This window comes from Vulpes lagopus, chromosome 5 (genome assembly GCF_018345385.1).
Source record: "Vulpes lagopus strain Blue_001 chromosome 5, ASM1834538v1, whole genome shotgun sequence".
Taxonomy (NCBI): domain Eukaryota; kingdom Metazoa; phylum Chordata; class Mammalia; order Carnivora; family Canidae; genus Vulpes; species Vulpes lagopus.
The window spans coordinates 42,550,185-42,568,010 of NC_054828.1; the positions used below are offsets into that span (position 1 = coordinate 42,550,185).

At 36.0% G+C, this 17,826-nt stretch overlaps 1 protein-coding gene across 4 annotated transcripts in view; it reads left to right on the forward strand.

Moving 5' to 3' along the window:
* Nucleotides 1–17,826, forward strand: part of VRK2 (VRK serine/threonine kinase 2) — a 113,095-nt gene that overhangs the window by 91,015 nt on the left and 4,254 nt on the right. For 3 of the 4 annotated variants that reach the window (XM_041754720.1, XM_041754722.1, XM_041754723.1), the window contains 2 exons: nucleotides 1,111–1,277; nucleotides 6,425–6,586. In XM_041754720.1, the coding sequence (XP_041610654.1) occupies nucleotides 1,111–1,277; nucleotides 6,425–6,586 (329 nt within the window). Of the gene's footprint in view, nucleotides 1–1,110; nucleotides 1,278–6,424; nucleotides 6,587–16,491; nucleotides 16,632–17,826 lie in introns of all 4 variants that reach the window. The other variant, XM_041754721.1, reaches the window with a different exon arrangement.

Here is a 17,826-nt window from a genome sequence, read left to right on the forward strand (position 1 = left end):
CTGGAATTTCTTCCCCCTTTAGGGAGTGAAAGCCAGTGTCCGCAGTTCCCTCTTGAATGGAGGTGGGCCTGGAGGGGAAGGGGAAGCATTAGGAAGTCACTCCTGCCAACCCACAAAGCTTCCCAGATTTTCCCCGCCACGGGGATATAGCAACTTAGTGAGAAAGTAAGAGGTACTTATGTCTGCATGAGTAATACGTTTTTGAAGGGGAAAAGCTTGTAAAAACTAGTTTTTGGAGTATCTAAACACCTCTCCAAACAAAGGAAAACATCCTGGATTTTAAGCAGTATATGGTATTATTTACTTATGTCTTGATTTTAGATTGAATCTCCACCTGAAACAAAAATGCTAAACACATCTGTTTAAGGAGTGATGTTTGTTACTAATTCTATTTGTATTTAAAAGGTTTCTAGTTCATATTTTTGGAGGGGATTACTATATAGTTCTATGGAAGAGATTACATTAAAATGAAAAAAAAAAAAGTAGCAACATCTCATCCTTCTGCTCTAAATCAGGAAGACAATGCAGTGAATGCCAGGTATGGAGGACTCGAGGGAGCCAAATGACCAAATTAGTCATGGCTAAAAACCTAGAATTCAAGGTCATTTCTAAATGTACTGTTACAATCTTAAAATCAAAGCCTGAATTAAAGTTTGCAGTGATTTTTTTTTTCTGTCAAAGTAAGGAGGTTTATAATAAGTTACACTTGTTTTTAACTGAATTTTTAAAACTTCAACATAAAAAAAGTATGAAGGTACCTGATCTATTATATTATTTATGTAGTTCTTAGTAGTTGCACTCCATAAATCAAAATCATTAACTATAACTTTAAAAATTTGTGTCCTTTCATAAGATTAGTGAAAAACGTACAAACAAAGATATGTAAAAAAAGAATTACCAATTTCTCCCATCTTGTCAAGTCTCTGGGGTGACTATTTCAGTCATTTTTCAATCTCATTTGAAAAATGCTTTTCATCAAACGGTTCGTTCTTAGCTTCTTCAGGATGTGTGTTGTGTGCACGTGTAAGAGAATAGAGAGGTTTTGATGATATTGGAGCCTTGACAATTCTTGCCAATTATAACTTGTAAAAAAAATTTAACACTTCACAGGTGAAATAGCCCAATATTTGACATGTGCTCATAATTTAGCATATGATGAAAAGCCAGACTATGAAATGCTCAAGAAAATTCTGAACCCAGGTGGGATACCTTTAGGACCACTGGACTTTTATACCAGAGGAGAGAGTGTAAATGTGCATACTCCAAACAATCAAAAAGTAAGTAATTTAGTCCCTGGGATCCTATGATTTACCTTCTGTGAAGCTTTTCTACCAAATGAAGTTGTTTGAGGTCTCAAAAGGAATCTGACAACCCAGTTTCTTGGTTATTATATGTAATTCCTATTTCTCCTCAGCTCCAAGAAATTTTGTTGAAAGTTCTTTTGACCTGTTGTCTCTTAAAGAAAAATAGTAGGATCCATGGCCTATTTAGTGTTCTATTAAAGAAATAGGCAGTGACTGATGTCACAGAGTTATGACCGGGGTCAGATTAAAGGCTAATCTGACTTTACTCCTGAGAACTTTTATTTGCTGCTTCTCTTCAGACTTCCTTAGTTACTGCCCTCTGTTTTTGCTTACCAGTTTGGCCACAATTTGGTGGCAATCACAATGATATTCTTAGATTTATAACCAGAGGACTTGTTTGTACTGATATTTCAATCTACAAAAATAACCTTTCAGAAAACATTTTTTTAAGTTACACCTTCTCTCCTTTACTCTGTAATCTTCCAACTGACTCACATACGTCAACTTAAAAAAACTGAACTTGAAACAACACACAAGAATTAGGACTCACATAGCATTTCGTAGAGGGCGGGGAGACTCGAGACTGCTGTGAGGGCCCTCACTGGACGGGCAGCCAGATGCCCAGGCCTTCCTTGATGCTGTCCATACACACAAGATGGGGGCGGGGGGCGCTTCTTCCTGATGCGTGTACAATAAGGTAGGGTCAGGATGCCATTCGTTTTTAATATTTCTTATGAACTTTGGATCATCGCAAGTGTGCATGAGCCAAGAATGCAGGATGCAAACTGATGTGACTGATAGGCTGCGAGATGAATGGTGAGTCAAGTATCAGTGCACAGATGGTTCTGATTTGCTGAATTTTGTAGCTGCTGCAACTGAAGACATAAAATATCCTTCTAGTCATAAATTAGCTCTTTGGAAGCAAAACCTTGGCACCAGAGCTTTACAACCTTCAATTAGTAGGGAAAGAAGTATTTGAATGACTGTGGTATTGACATCTGTAGGCCTGCATAGTAATCATTCCTAATAGAAGAGAATATCTGTTTGAGGAGGTTTTGCATGGCTAATTAACTACCAGTGAGAATATGTAATTTTTTCATGATCTCCTGATTGTCACCTTTCTCTCATGATACAATTACATTTTATTGTAGCAAATGCCTCACAAACCAATTGTCAGCACTATTTACGTATTGCAGAAGGCAGAACAAAAGTTCATGTTTAATAAAAAGCCAGTGGATTTTGATCTTGGTAATTACTGAGACTTATTTTAACAGTTTTATTGACTTTTGTGTTTTTATCACTTTTGCAACAAAACAAAGAGCCATTTCCTTAACATAGTATTTCCCTTGCAATAATGGTCACCACTTAATCTACGCTAATTTAAGTAGATTTTTTTTTCCTTTTTTGTAGTTTTTCAGTTTCATAAACTTAATTGAAATATAAAAGAAGCCATTTTAAAAACTGATAGTTATATCCTCTGATGTAAAATTCTAATTATTATCCACCAGAATTTTCAGAAGGATGTTTGTTGTGAAACCATTTTTATATGCAGAGAATAGAACATAAAACATTTGTTCCAATGAGCCTCAGTCAAAAATATTTTATTCTTCCCTTTTTATTAGAGCACTTTGATTATGAGTAAAAAGAAAACACTAAGAATAATGTGCATTCTTAAGACCTTAGTTAATTTCTAATAATATGACCAGCTCCAGTGGTCATAGACAGTAAGGTGATTTGGAGATATTTCCACAGCAGATGAGTTTTTATTGAATAATGCCTTTATTTCTGTAATAGTTAAAGTGTGCAAATATATTTAATAGTCATAATATAAAAATGGGTTCACCATGTGGCTAAACCCAGAGTATCTCAATTTTTATTTTTAAAGTTTACAGATTTTGTAATGTTGCAAAAACCAAGCTTGGAAATGTTTAAAAAGCAAAATATGACAATATAAACTGTCCTGTAGTCCGTTCCTCTGAATGTTACAAATACAGGATAGCGCAGCTGATTGCTTCCGTAACAAAAATCATTTTCGGTCCAGAATGAATATCAATCACATAGCTCCAGATTTCTCTTTTTAGTCATAGAATCCCTTTTCAGTAACTAAAAAAACATTTCCTGTTACTTCATACATGGTTTACTCTAGTTATTTAACAGAATATTGAATGAATTCTGGACTTACCCTTTTTGGACAAAGATAATTAAAAAGGAGTCAGTAGACCAGAAAACATACACAGTTAGATAAATAAAATATTTCTATCATTCAGTCAGTATTCGAAGAAAAGTTAGGATTTTTTTTTTTAATGTTATTTCCCTCAGTGTAAGTGGTTGTGCGTTTTAAATTTAGCATTCCTAACAAAAATATGTTTGGTTAGGTATTAGAAAATAGCATATCACCAAAAGAATCTTGGCAAACTTACAGCATCTTTTTGCAAAAGAAAAATGAGGTATTTTTTTCCAATACTGGGTTTTAGTAGGCATCATAAACTGTTCCCTGTAAACTGAGCCGCTGCCTTGCACAAGTCCTCGAATGCTGTTACTGGAGTTAAATTGGAAATGAATTTTTGTCAAGACAGGGGAGACATTGATATTTTTTTCCTGAAAAGCAAATCTTTTGGGGCATTTGCCTCAATCAAAATGATGGTCTGTATGGCTGAAATCACTCCTTAGTAGCTCTGATGGCTCCTGAGGTAACACTGTCAAATTAGAAGAATCTATCATCAGGGCTACCACAGTCTATTTATGCCTTCCACTGGGATTTAATGTCCAAAATTCACTGAAGGAAACCATATTTCAGTAAAAATGCTTATTGAGGTGAGCTAAAGCTCTCGAATTCCCGGATGAGAATGCTAAAGCCAAGTTAGAAAACCATGATTATGGAAGGGCCCATTCAACCCTTGAATGAGCTGTTTCTTCAGGAGACAGTAGTGGATCCTTTTATCTCCCTGTTTGTTAGGATGCCTGCATCCGTATTGGAATAGCACAGGCACGTGGGCGTAATGAGCCACGCATCCTTCCTAAATGCTCTACCGAGGCAGAGGAGTAGCTGTAGAACAGCTGTCCTGCATTTCAGACAAGTAAAACTTTGTCCTTTCATTTACTCTAAATCTGAGATTCCCACAGCAAATCCAGGGGTGAATATATCATTATTGGTTATAGTAAACTTTGTATTGAACTTAAAAATTCATAAAATTCTTTCTAGCTTTAATTCTCAAAATAATTCTATTAAACCTGTCTTCATATTTATATTGTGTGAGAAAAGGAGAATATAAATTATCAGCTCTGAGCACGTTTTTTTTTGACTTACTGAATTTTGGGAGCCCAGCGTATTCCTGATTTCTTAGAACACTGTGAAGTGCCAATGGAAAATTAAATAAAAGGTACCTTATTTGAATAGCCACTTTCTTGAAAATGACACATATTTGGACAATATCATTTTATTTGATTATGTGAGATGCCCAGTGTTTCCTGTACTACTTTTATGTCTTTGAGGAAAGTTTTACCTCTGTTCACAATTGAACAGAGGTAAAACTTAATCATCCCATTTCACTCTTACCGTTTAAAAGTTTCCCTAGAAATAGGAGTTTTTTCATAAACTGGATATCATTTTGTTTATTAGCTAGAAGTGCTTATGGCAGCACAATCTAACCATCCGGCCAACTGACAGCAGATCCAGTAGGCATCAGCTCTTCCAGAAAGCCTCTCAGAGGACTGAATATATTAGATCAAATTTTGTTTGTACATCAGAGGCTCCCAGGCCAAAACCTGTTATACCTCAAGTCCCTAGCATCCAGGAGGAATTAAAAACCTCAATTAATATCTCAACTAATCCTTTATATCATAAAACACAGTTTTACAATGATTGGCAAGCCAGTCTTTTATTAGGATGAAATGGTGTACAACGGCCTTGGGAAAGCCTTTGCTTCACACTAGTGGTATGATGAGCATTTGTCACCAAAGACGACGTCAGTGGGAGAGTGACTCAGAAGGTGGTTACACATGAATTTTCCCAGTAGTTTGGGAGAGTCGAGTGGTGAAAATAAAGAAAGCCTGAGTGATGAGGGAACAATTCCAATTGTCAGGTTACTGAAAAGCAATGGCTTTGCTATCCTTTGAGAAGCTGGGATCCAGGAGGAGGGGCGAATAAAGAATGGTGTTGTGACAGCTTAGACCTAGCCACAAAACACCAGCATATATTAAAGGGAAGGAGTGAACACATTTGGCAATAGAAGCTAAAAATTGAGAGACTACAAATTAAGGCTCTGCTTGCCCAGCCTATGTAATTCATTCTCCGTTTTGGCACAGGCTACTCCATTATTTCCCCTTGTGCTGTTCCTATCTTCTGCCCCCTATTTAACCCATGAAAAAAGGTGATGGCACTTTCAGCTGCTGTAAACATGAAGCTGCTGAGCAAATACTTCACATAAGGGTCTTCACTGTGGCTTTCAATCTTCCAACTCTATTGTGGGATCTGCCCTTCTATTTCCGTGTCTACTTCAAGGTTATTAAGAGTCAGTCATCCCCCGGGTAGCACCGTGGTGTGAAAAAGAAACCTTAGAGACAGCAGGCTTGTTGTAGAACTTAACCTCTGATACTGGTACAAGGTACTAGGTGACATGAACTGTTACTCACCCGCTCAAAGGTTAAATTACCTGTTTAAAAAAGTAAGCAACATCATAAGCTCCTTTTATACGTTCACATTAATTAGGCTCACTTCAGTGATAGAAAACTAAGACTCTAATTAATAAGAATTTAAACTAAAAAGATGTACTGGATCCACTCCCAGCAAAGGTTAATAATGAATTCATGTGCAGTTTTAGAATGTGACAGTTTTCTGTAAAAATGCCGTTTTCAATAAGCAAGTTATCTGTAGAGATAATTTCTAAAGAGCGTACAACAGTGACACTAATTTTAATTGGTCTTGTAGTATTGATGAGAAAGAGTCTGGATCTTGCCAACTCCTATATTCTTTCCATAACATCCATTTGTTGCTTTCCTCTTTATTTCTTCCTTTTTTCAAAGCTTGGCAAGTTTAAAATTTTCAAGAATCTGGACGTGAATGTATTTTTCTCTACAAGTGTCAAAAGTTTTCTTTATACATTATTACTCTCTATCAACAGGTTGTTCCTCGAAAGGCTGCAACAAAGCAAGTCAATCAGATGCAAAATAGGTTAATAGAAAAAAACATCCATAGTGAGAGAACTGCTGAGTCCTGCTTAACGGGGAGAAAAGTGCAAAAAGAGGAGCCGCTGACTGGATTGTTTAACAGTGAGACAGCTCAGGTGAGAGGCTTTTTGTTGTTTCTTTTTTCCTTCATGTTACATTAGAATATGCCCTTTGGGAATAAAGACATTTTATTTTCTCCTGAGGGCCAAGGTTGTATGGTTTGGTTAAATGAGAAGGGCAGAAAAATATCCTATCCAGTGGATGAAATCAAAGCAGCCGACACCAGTCATCATAGAAACAGAATGACAGTGAGCACATTTGCGTACAGATCTGATTTCTTTCTTTAGCCTTAAGAATGTAATGAAGTGCACTTAAATTTTTTATGCCATCTATGATCCATTAGGGACTCTTCACATATTCCGTACTCTTACATGGCTTCCTCCTATCTCACCCTTCTAATCAAATAGAAGTGGAGAGTTTCCCTGTCAATATGGTTGTATTTTAAAATGATGTATTTTTTACGTTAGTCGATCATTTGGTTGCGTAGTGACTTACCTTTAGCAGAGGACTCATCCAGGCAATAGCAAAAGTCTTTCCTGATCTAACCCCCCCCCCTTTTTTTTGACAAGAAGCAGAAGCATACAATGTATTTATATCTTTTGTGAAAAAAATTTTTTTTCCAAAATGACCAACATTTTATGTGATTGATATCCTGTCATTTTCCCCAACATGATTTGAGGTAGTTTAAAATATGATAGGATATTTTAATGGCCCCTCATCTTCTATCTCCCCCCATCCCCCAGATTGGTGTATCAGGCAGCTGGGATGCTAATCACCAAACTGAACACTGAATTTGGCTTTGAACTTTTTGGCAGCCAAGGCAAAAATCAGATGCGTAGAAGTTGGGCATTTCTTCATCCAACGAGCACGTGTATACGTTTATCCACAGAAGGCTTTTTTAGTACTAATAAGAATCTTTTGCAGTTACAGTTCCCACCTTATAAAATTATAGACAAATACTGCTTGGTGATAAAATTTTTAGATCTTGAATGTTCGTTTTCAACCCTTACTGTCCACCAGAATTACTTACATATGGAGATAGGGAGGGATGATAAAAAACTGATGCCCAGGTTCTAAGCAAAGATTCTAAGCAAAGACATTGATTTATTTTTATTGGGGTGGCACTGAGATACATGAATGCAGATATTATCATTCCAGAAAGCTCTTTGTTCCCTTTCTCAGTCAGTCCCTTTACTCCCAGGCAACCACTGTTCTGATATTCTGATTTTCATCACTAGGCTCGTTTGGCCTCTTCTAGAATGTCAAAACCATGTAGTCACACAGTATGCACTCTTGGGTCTGGCTTCTTTCACTCAGCATTGGTTTTTTTTGTTTTGTTTTGTTTTGTTTTAATTCACCCATATTGCTGCATCTATCAGCCATTTGTTCTTTTTCTTGTTGAGTGGTACTCCATTGTGGAACTACATCATAATTCATATATCCGTTCTCGTATTAACGACACCTGGTGGGACACCTTGGTGGCTCAGTGATTAAGCATCTGCCTTTGGCTCAAGGCACGATCCTGGAGTCCCTGGATCAAGTCCCACATCAGGCTTCCTGCATGGAGCCTGCTTCTCCCTCTGCCTGTGTCTCTCTGCCTTTCTCTCTCTCTCTCTCTCATGAATAAATAAAATCTTTTAAAAAAACAAAACAACAACAACAACAACAACAAAACGACACCTGGGCTGCCCCTGGCTCTAGCCACCATGAATAATAGTAGTTGCTATGAACATTGTGACACAAGTCCTTCTATGGCTACGTTTTGTTTGTCCTAAGAAGTGGAACTGCTAGCTCACAGGGCAGATGTGTGTTCAGCTTTGTAAAAAGCTGACAAATACTTCCATTCTGTACTCCTACCAGTAATCCTAGATCCTCCCCAACATTCCATACTCACATATTCCGTACTCTTACATGGCTTCCTCCAATCTCACCCCAAACCAACATTTGGTTTTTTAATTTTTAGCCATTTTAATTTTAATTTTAGCCATTCCAACATACGTTATCTCTGTTGATTTCAATTATCACATGCCTGATAATAATTTGGGCACCTTTTCATGTGCTGACTGCCCATTATCTTCTTTTGTGAAATGTCTTGATCCATTTTATGTGGATGATTGTCTCTTTACCACTCAGTTGTAGGAATTCTATGTACATCTGTATTGTGAATATAGTCTAGTGTGCAGCCTGACCATTTATTTATTAGTATCTTCAATGAGCAAAAACTGTTATTTTTATTTGAGGTTCAGTTTATCATTTTTTTTTCTGTAAAGAAACCTGAGAAAACTTTGCCTGTCTCAGGGTCACAGTTTGCTATGCAATTTAAAAACGTTTATAGTTTTAGCTTTCATTTCAAGTTTCTGAGCCATCTCAGATCATTCTTGTGTATGGTATAAGTGGTTGAGGTTATTTGTACATGAAAGAGCCATTTGTCTCAGCACCATTTGTTAAAAATAGTTTCCTTTTCCTAATTAAGTTTTGTTGGAGTCTTTTTCAAGTCAACTAATAGTGTAAATCATGGTCTGTTTCTGGACTTTCTTCTGTTTGTCCTTACACCAAAACCACACTTCATCAATTACTGCAACTTTACTACAAGTTCTGAAATAGGTAGAAGTCCTTCAAGCATTTTCTTCAAGAATGCTTTACCATTTTAGGTTCTGTTCCTTTCCATAAAATTTAATAACCAGTTTGTCAATTTCCACTAAAAAGCAAATGGAATTTTGATTGCGATTCTGCTAAATCTAAAGATCAGTTTAGAGGAACTGAAGATCCCAGCAACACATTTGAGTCTTCTGATGTATGAAACTGATACTTCTCTCCATTTATGTAGATCTTTTACTTGTCTGAACAGTGTTTTATAGTTTTTAGTGTAGATATCTTATACATTTTCCATTAAAATTATGTCTAAATATTTTAAATTCTATTGTAAATATAATTTTTGCACATTGACCTTGTATCTTGAGATCTTTCTAAATACACTTTTTAATTCTAGTAGTTTTTTTGGTAGATTCTTAGATCTTTCTACATGATCATGTTTGTGAGTGGAGTTTTATTTCCTCCTTTCCAACACGTATGCCTTCATATCTTTTTTTCATGCTTTATTACACCTGCAGTGACCTCTAATACTGTATCCAGAGTGGGCATCCTTGCTTTGTTCCTGTTCTTTGCTGGAAAATATTCATTCCTTAACCATTAAGCATGATGTTAGCTGTAGGTTTTTCCTAAATACTCTTTATTGGCTGAGGAAATTTCATTGTAGTTTGTTGAAAGAAAATAAAATTTAGGTCATGAATGTATATTAAGTGTTTTGGGGGGGATCTGCTGATCATATGATTTTTCTCCTTTACTAGAAGAATGAATTACATTGATTTTTGAATGTTAAATCAACCTTTTGTCTCTAGGATAAACCCCATTTAGTCATGATGTGTTGTCATACTGAATTCAATTTGCTATTATTCCATTAAGGGGTTTTTTATATCTACATTGATGAGAGATACTGATCTATAATTTCTTTCCTCATATCCTTGTGTGGTTTTGTTTTTAGGTCATTATATCAGTTGGAAGTGTTTATTTTCAGGAAGTGTTTTACTAAGATTTGTCTTTCATAAATATTTAATAGAATTTAGCAAGAAAATCATCTGGGTCCAGAGTTTTATCGTAGGAATATTTTTAATTATGAATTTACTCTAACATCTATAATGAAATCACTAGATTTTTCTTTTTCTTCTTGTGTCAATTTTAGTAATATGTGTCATTCAAGGAGTTTGTGATCTCATCTAAATTACATTTTTCAGTACTATGTAGTTCATATTATTCTCCTTTTAGCATTTTCAGTATCCATTTTGATGTCACACTTTTATTCTTGATAATGGTAACCTTTCAGTTTCTTTTTCCTTTTTTTTGTTGGTAGTCTAGCTAGATGCCTGTTGTTTTTATTGATCTTTTCAAAGAACTGATTTTTAGATTTGTTGATTTATCTACTGTTGATATTTTTTTTCTATTTCACGAATTTCCATTCTTTATCATTTCCTTCCTTATACTTATTTTGGGTACTCTTTTCTTTCAAGCTTCATAAGGTAATAGCTAAAATTAATTTTAAACCTTTTTTTTTCCCTAAAATATATAGTGGAACACCTGGGTGGCAGAGTTGGTTAAGCACCTGACTCTTGCTTTTGGCTCAGATAGTGATCTTGGCCTACTGGGATCATGCCCCAGGTCAGGCTCTGTGCTCAGCACGGAGTCAGGGAGTCTTTCTGCCCCTCCCCAATCTTGAATGCATGCACACATGCTCACTCTCTCTCAAATAAATCTTTTTTAGAAAATAAAACTATACAAATTTTTTAAGCAGTGCTTTAGATGTAGTCCACAAATTTTGATATGTTGTGTTTCACTGTTGTTCAGTTAAATATATTTTCTAATTTCCCTTGACTTCTTTGATCCTGTGGATTATTTAGAAGTATGCTTTTTAATTCCTAAATATTTTTGAGATTGTCTTTGTACCTTTTTGTTTCTGACTTCTAATTTAACAGTTATTATCAGATACATATCCTGTATTCTTAATATCCTTTAAACTTGTGTTACGGCCAAGTTGACCATCTAGTGTGGTGAATGTTCCTTGTGTACTTCTAACAAATGAATACTCTGAAATTTGCCGTTTACTATTTTATTTTTTTTTTATTTATTTATTTTTTTTTTCGTTTACTATTTTAAAATGTTATTAGGTTGATTTTTTGTCTTACTCAAACCTTCTATATCCTTACTGTTTTACTTTATTTTGTCCTTCTGTTGAGTCACGTAATGACAAAGAAACGTTAAGTCTTCAACTGTAATTGCACATTTTTCTATTTTTCCTTTAGTTCTGTAAGTTTTTGCTTCATGGATTTTGATGGCTCTGTTAATAGGTACATACAAATTTAGAACTGTTACATCTTCCTGGTGAAGTATCTGTTTATCACCATGAAACATCTTTCTTTTGTCAGTATTCTTGGTCTTGAATTCTACTTTATCTGATTTGATTTTAACAATTCCAGCCTTCCTATGATTAGTTTACATGATATATCCTTTTCCATCCTTTTATATTAATGTTTTGTTTTTTATTTTTTAAAAAGATTTTATTTATGTATGAGACAGAGAGAGAGAGAGAGAGAGAGAGAAAGGCAGAGACACAGGCAGAGAGAGGAGCAGGCTCCCCACAGGGAGCGTGATGTGGGACTCCATCCCTGGACCCCGGGATCATGCCCTGAGCTAAATGAAGGCAGCGGCTCAACTGCTGAGCCACCCAGGCATCTCTATTTTGTATTTTCAATGTCTTTGTGTCTGTGAGTGCTTTTGTAAATAACAGAGTTTGTCTTGCTTTTTTGTACAACCTCACAAAACTTTTAATCTGTTTCCATTTAATGTAATCATTGTAGTTAAATGTACAATCACTGTTTGATTTCTTTTTGCCCTCTTCATTCTTTGTCACTTTTTACCTCCCTCCTGCTTCTTTTTAGAGTAATGAAGAATTTGTCTTTCATCTCTTCAATTTTTAAACTATACTGCTTTGGGTTCTTTTTTAGTTTCTTGGTTTTTGTTTTTGTTGTAGTGGGTACTTTAGTTCAGCAAGTTATGGCCTATGGGCCAAATTCAGCAAGCCACCTATTTTTGTAGTTGTATTACAACACAGTCAGTCATACTTACTCACTTACATATTCTCTTACATGTTGTCGGTGGCTACTTTCATGTTATAGTGGTAGAGCTGAGTAATTGTAACACAGACTACATGCCCTAAAAATCTGAATATATTTGCCATCTGTCCTTTAAAGAAAAAGTTTGCAAACCCTTGCTCTCAAAACACTCTAATAGAAATAAAGTGAAAGCTACATATGTAATTTTAAAGAAACAGGTAAAGTTTTCTTTAATAATATAGTCTGATCGAACCAATATCCAAAATATTAGAATTGAAATAAAAATTGAGACATTTTACATTATTTTCTTCATATTAAGTCTTCAAGATCTGGTGTGTTTTACACTAACAGCACACCTTAATTCAGACTAGCCAAGTGTTCAGAACACTCCCAAGTGTTCAAGTCATATGTGGTCAATGGCTACTATAGTAGCATAGCTCTAGAAACTGCAATATACATATTTAACTTATCATACCATAGTCTACCGTGACTGATATACCAACCACTTCACATATAATGTAAGAACCTTATGAAAACACATTTCCATTTATCCCCCATCCTTTGTGCTATTGATGTCATACATTTTGTTTTTACATATATAATTAATTCCATAATACAGTTACTGTGCTTTAAAATATCAGTTTTAGGGGTGCCTGGGTAGCATCTAGTTGGTTAAGTTGCTTCTCCCTCTCCCTCTGCTGCTCTCCCTGCTTGTGCTCACTTACTTGGTCTCTGTCAAATAAATAAAATATTTTTTAAAAATTAAAAAATAAAAATCTCATTTCAAAGAAATTAATGAGGAAGAAAAAAAAGCCTTAAATATCCCCATATTTACTGTTGTTGGAATTCTTCAGACCTTCCATAGATTTGAGTTTACAACTGGTTCTTGGTTTTGAAAATTATAATGTGGTTATTAAGATGATGTCACTGGGGAATCTGGGTGAAGGGTACACAGGAGTTTGCTATTTTTTCAATTTCTGAGTGTTGCAATTACTTTAAAATAAAATGTTAATATATTCAGAAGTAAAATACAGTCCCAGCTCTCCCCACACCAAAAAAAAAGGTGAAATAAAGATATTTTCAGACAGATAAGCGATACAATTAGTTTCTAGGAAACCTATACTACAATAAATATTAAAGGAATTTTTTGTTGTTTTTTAAGATTTATGTATTTATTTTAGAGGGAAGGAAGAGAGAGCATGAACAGGAGGCGGGAGAAGGGCAGAGAGGGAGGGAGACCAGCAGATTCCCCAGTGAGTGGAGCACCTAATGCAGGGCTTGATTTCAGGACTCTGAGATCATGACCTAAGCTGAGGTGGGCTTTATTTCATTCTCCATAATGCCCTCAAGGTCCGAGTGTTGCATGTTATCTATCAGTAGTTTAGTTCATTCCTTTTAATTTGGTAAGTAGTATTCTAAAGTATGGATGTAGTGTTGAAGGATATGTGAGTTGTTTTCAATTTTTTACCTTCCACCTTTTAGTATGATGTTAGCTGTAGATTTTTGGTACATGTTCTTTTTCAAGTTGATGAAGTTCACCTGCTTTTCTAGGATATTAAAAGTTATGAATGAGTATTGAATTTTATCAGGTGCTTTTTCTGTATCAATTAGTATGATCATATGATTTCTCAAATGTCACAAAATCTCATTCTTATTTGGTAGCTCTACAAAAATAGGTGGTGGGCTGAATTTGGACTGTGGACCACAGTTTACCATCCTGTAGTCTATTTCATCTTGAATTAGCTTTGATTATTTGTGGTTTTCTAAGAATCGGCCCATTGTATCTAAGCAGTCATATTTTTATGTGTAGAAATGTTCATAGTACTCCCTTATTTAATCCTGTAAATGGCTATGGGGTCTGTAGAAATATTTCTAGATCTTGAGAGTTTATCAATTTTATTGTTTTTTTCAAAGGATGAGGTTTTTTCTTTTTCTATTGTCAATCTCCCTGATTTCTATTCTTTTTGCTATGTATTTTCTTTTCTAGTTTCTTGAAATATGTTGAATTGAGACTTCTTTTTTTTCTAGCTATTTAATATATAGATTTAATATTTAATATATAGATTTCACATCTAGCACTGTTAGCCAAACCTTATATACTTTGATATATTTTAATTTACTTCAATATGTTTTTAAGTTTATCTGGGGTCTCTAATCCATTCTGAAGAATGTTTTAATTTTCAAGTGTTTGTGGAAACTTTCCTATTCTTTCAGCTTGATTCTTGGTTTATTTTCCTTTTCTTTTTCTAGTTTAGGTGGAAGTTAGACTATTGTTTTGAGCCCTTCCATTTTTTTTCCTTTCATTTTTTCTATGTAAGTATTAAATGCTATAAATGTCTTGTTAAGCCCTGATTTAACTATATCCCATAAGTCCTTCTGTATTGTATTTTTGTTAAATTTTATACTCTTTCATGAGATCTCTTTTGATGCTTTGGCTATTAAGAGTATGTTAATTTATAAGTATTTGAAGATTTTTCCCATTTTGTTACTGATGTCTAATGTATATTATTGTCTGAGAATATACTTTGTATAATTTTATTTTAAATTTGTTAAGGCTTATTTTATGACCTAGGGTATGGTCTGTCTTGGTGAATGTTCCAATGCCAACTGAAAAGAGCATGCATTCTGCTGTTTTGAGGCGGAGCGCTCTATCAATATCAGTTACATCCCATTGGTGTCTGGTGTCATAATTTTTTTGTATAGCTTAGCTAGTTCTCTTGTAGTCTGTTAATTACCTAGAACAGGCTTTTCTACTTAGAATGATGTAGGGGTACTGCCTTTTCTTAATGCATGACAATGATGGATCAGTAGGGCTCCTCTCCAGTGTTGGAGACCAATGAGAAATAGAGTTGCTGCTTTTTGCTGATGTTTGCTTAATGCAGGTGGGAATGGCCCTTAGGGCTCTACTGCACGATTTCCACAGTGCCTGTTGGAGAGGAAGAGGTACTGCTTCTGCCTATGTTAGTGCAGAGAACAGTCTAAAAGGCTCTGCCCTTTGGTCTCCATAGTATCTGGTAAGGAGGGGGAAGTACCACTGCAGTAATATAGGCTGGAAATGGTTGACAGGGTTCTGACTCATGAATAACCCTAGTGGGATAGGGTACAGCTTTGTTAGTGTGGGGATGGTCTTGCTGACAGGGCTCCACTTGAGTCTCAGTCCTTGGTGGGGAGGGCAAGGTATGCTTCCTGGTTAGCACAAGGTGGCAATACTTGACATGACTCCACCCCACAGTTTCCACATCACCTAGTGGGAAGTAGAAAGGGTATATATAGCTTCTTTCATGATGTTCATCTAGAATACAGTATAGTCAAAAGTGCTCTGAACTGTGTACTTGCCCTCCTGCTGATCCATTGTTTAAAGACAGTAGGCTTGGGATCCCTGGGTGGCACAGCGGTTTGGCGCCTGCCTTTGGCCCGGGGCGCGATCCTGGAGACCCCGGATCGAATCCCACATCAGGCTCCCGGTACATGGAGCCTGCTTCTTCCTCCGCCTGTGTCTCTGCCTCTCTCTCTCTCTCTCTCTGTGACTATCATAAATAAATAAAAAAAATTAAAATTAAAATTTAAAAAAATGAAAGACAGCAGGCTTTTTCTTGGACCTTATTTTGTCTGTGTATTTTGTTGTTTCAAATGTAGACTGCATTATAGAGACCAGGCTGGGATAAATAGGCATCAAAAGAAGGTGGTTGGGATCCCTGGGTGGCGCAGCAGTTTGGCGCCTGCCTTTGGCCCAGGGCGTGACCCTGGAGACCCGGGATTGAATCCCACGTCGGGTTCCCGGTGCATGGAGCCTGCTTCTCCCTCTGCCTGTGTCTCTGCCTCTCTCCCTCTCTCTCTGTGTGACTATCATAAATAAAGAAAAATTTAAAAATATATATTTAAAAGAAGGTGGTTGGGAGTGAGACTTCTGGCTGGGTCCTTCCTTGTGTCCTAAGGTCCTTATCCAGTCTCCCTTCTATTCTGTACCTTTCAGAAAGTTCTCTTAGTTGCTCTTTGTCCAAAAAAACTTTAGTAGTAATTAAGCAGAAGGAATAGAGTAGAATATACTTACTGTCTTGTCTGGAACTAGATGCCCCTCAACTTCACCATGAAGGGTTCACTGGACATGGAATTTTTCGTTCTGAACTTAAAAGATGCTGTTTCCTGTCTTCTGTATGTTTTTTTCCTAATAAGTTAGCAGTTATTCTTACTGTGTGTGTGTGTGTGTGTGTGTGTGTGTGTGTGTGTGTGTGTGTCTGTCTGTCTGTCTGTCTTCTGGCTGCTTTTAATATTTGCTTTTTTTACCTTTGGTTTTCTAGATATGGTTGTCTTTATTCTGCTTTGGATTCATTGACCTTTTTTTTAATCTGTCGGTTGATAACTGTCATCAAATTGGAAAAGTTGGACCTATGATTTGTTTCATGCCTTAATCCTGATTGATTCTTCTTCAGAGGCCCAGGTACATGTAACTTAGAATTCTTTACCTTTTCTCAACAGGACTTTCCTGAGGCTTTTGTTCATTTTCCAAATTAGTCTTTTATCTTATGCTTCAGTCTAATCCTTTGCCTGACCTCTAGCTATTAAACCTAACCAGTGGATTTTTAAATTTCATGTATTTTTCCATTCAAGCAGTATTTTATGTTGCCCATTTCTCTGATGAGTCTCTCAATCTGTTCACTAATTATATTTAACTTTTCATTTAAGTCCTTGAACATACTTATGTAGAGGTTTTATGTCCTTGTTTGAAATTTTACCATCTGGGTCACATCTATTTCTCCTTTTTACATTTTCCTTTTCCTCATGTATAGTAAGTTTTTATTATATGCTGAATATTATGAATACAAGTCAGTTCTTGAAATTCCACATTTTATTGTATTCCTTTAAAGAGTGCTGACTTTTATCCTGGGAGGTAGTTTATTGGTGATTCAACTTATTAGTCAGGTCCTGACTTGTTTGGGCTTTTTGGAGGCTGATCTAAGGTAAGGGTCATCTGAAATTGTAGCCTAAGATCTAGGTGGTTTTCCTTTTTTCAAGAATGACAGCCTTGTTTGTTTTCTATGCCTGATAGGTTGCTTCATTTGTCCAACTCTATTGTGTTCATTTCATGGGCTTTAACAGCAGGAGAGAAGGTCTGATGCCCATTTTTCATGGCCAGAACTAAAGGAGATATTGATATTTTTAATAGGTTTTTAATTGACTCTGATATGCATTCAAGGCTAGTAACTTACTCAGAATTCAAGGTTTCTCCACAGCATCACTCTGGGCATACTGAGCTGGGTTAAGGGTCTGTCCTGTACACTATAGGATATCTCTGGTCTTTATCCAATAGATGCCAGTAGTACCTTCTCCCAGTCATAGTAACCCAAAATCTCTCTAGAAATTGCTAAATGTCCTGTGGGGCAAAATTGTCCCAGGTTGGGAAACACTAAACTAGCAGAATAGATTACTGCATACCTTAAGCCCCTGCTTCTGAAGGTACGCTGTGCCAACCAGCTGCATTGGCATTACCTGGAGCTTCTTAGAAACACAGAATCTAAGGTCTCATGTCAGACCTTCTGAATGAGATCTGCATTTTAACAAGATCCCAAAATGATTTGTATGCTTTTTCTAATGTTTGAAAAACTATGCCATAGATCAGACTTTTTCTTAAAGAG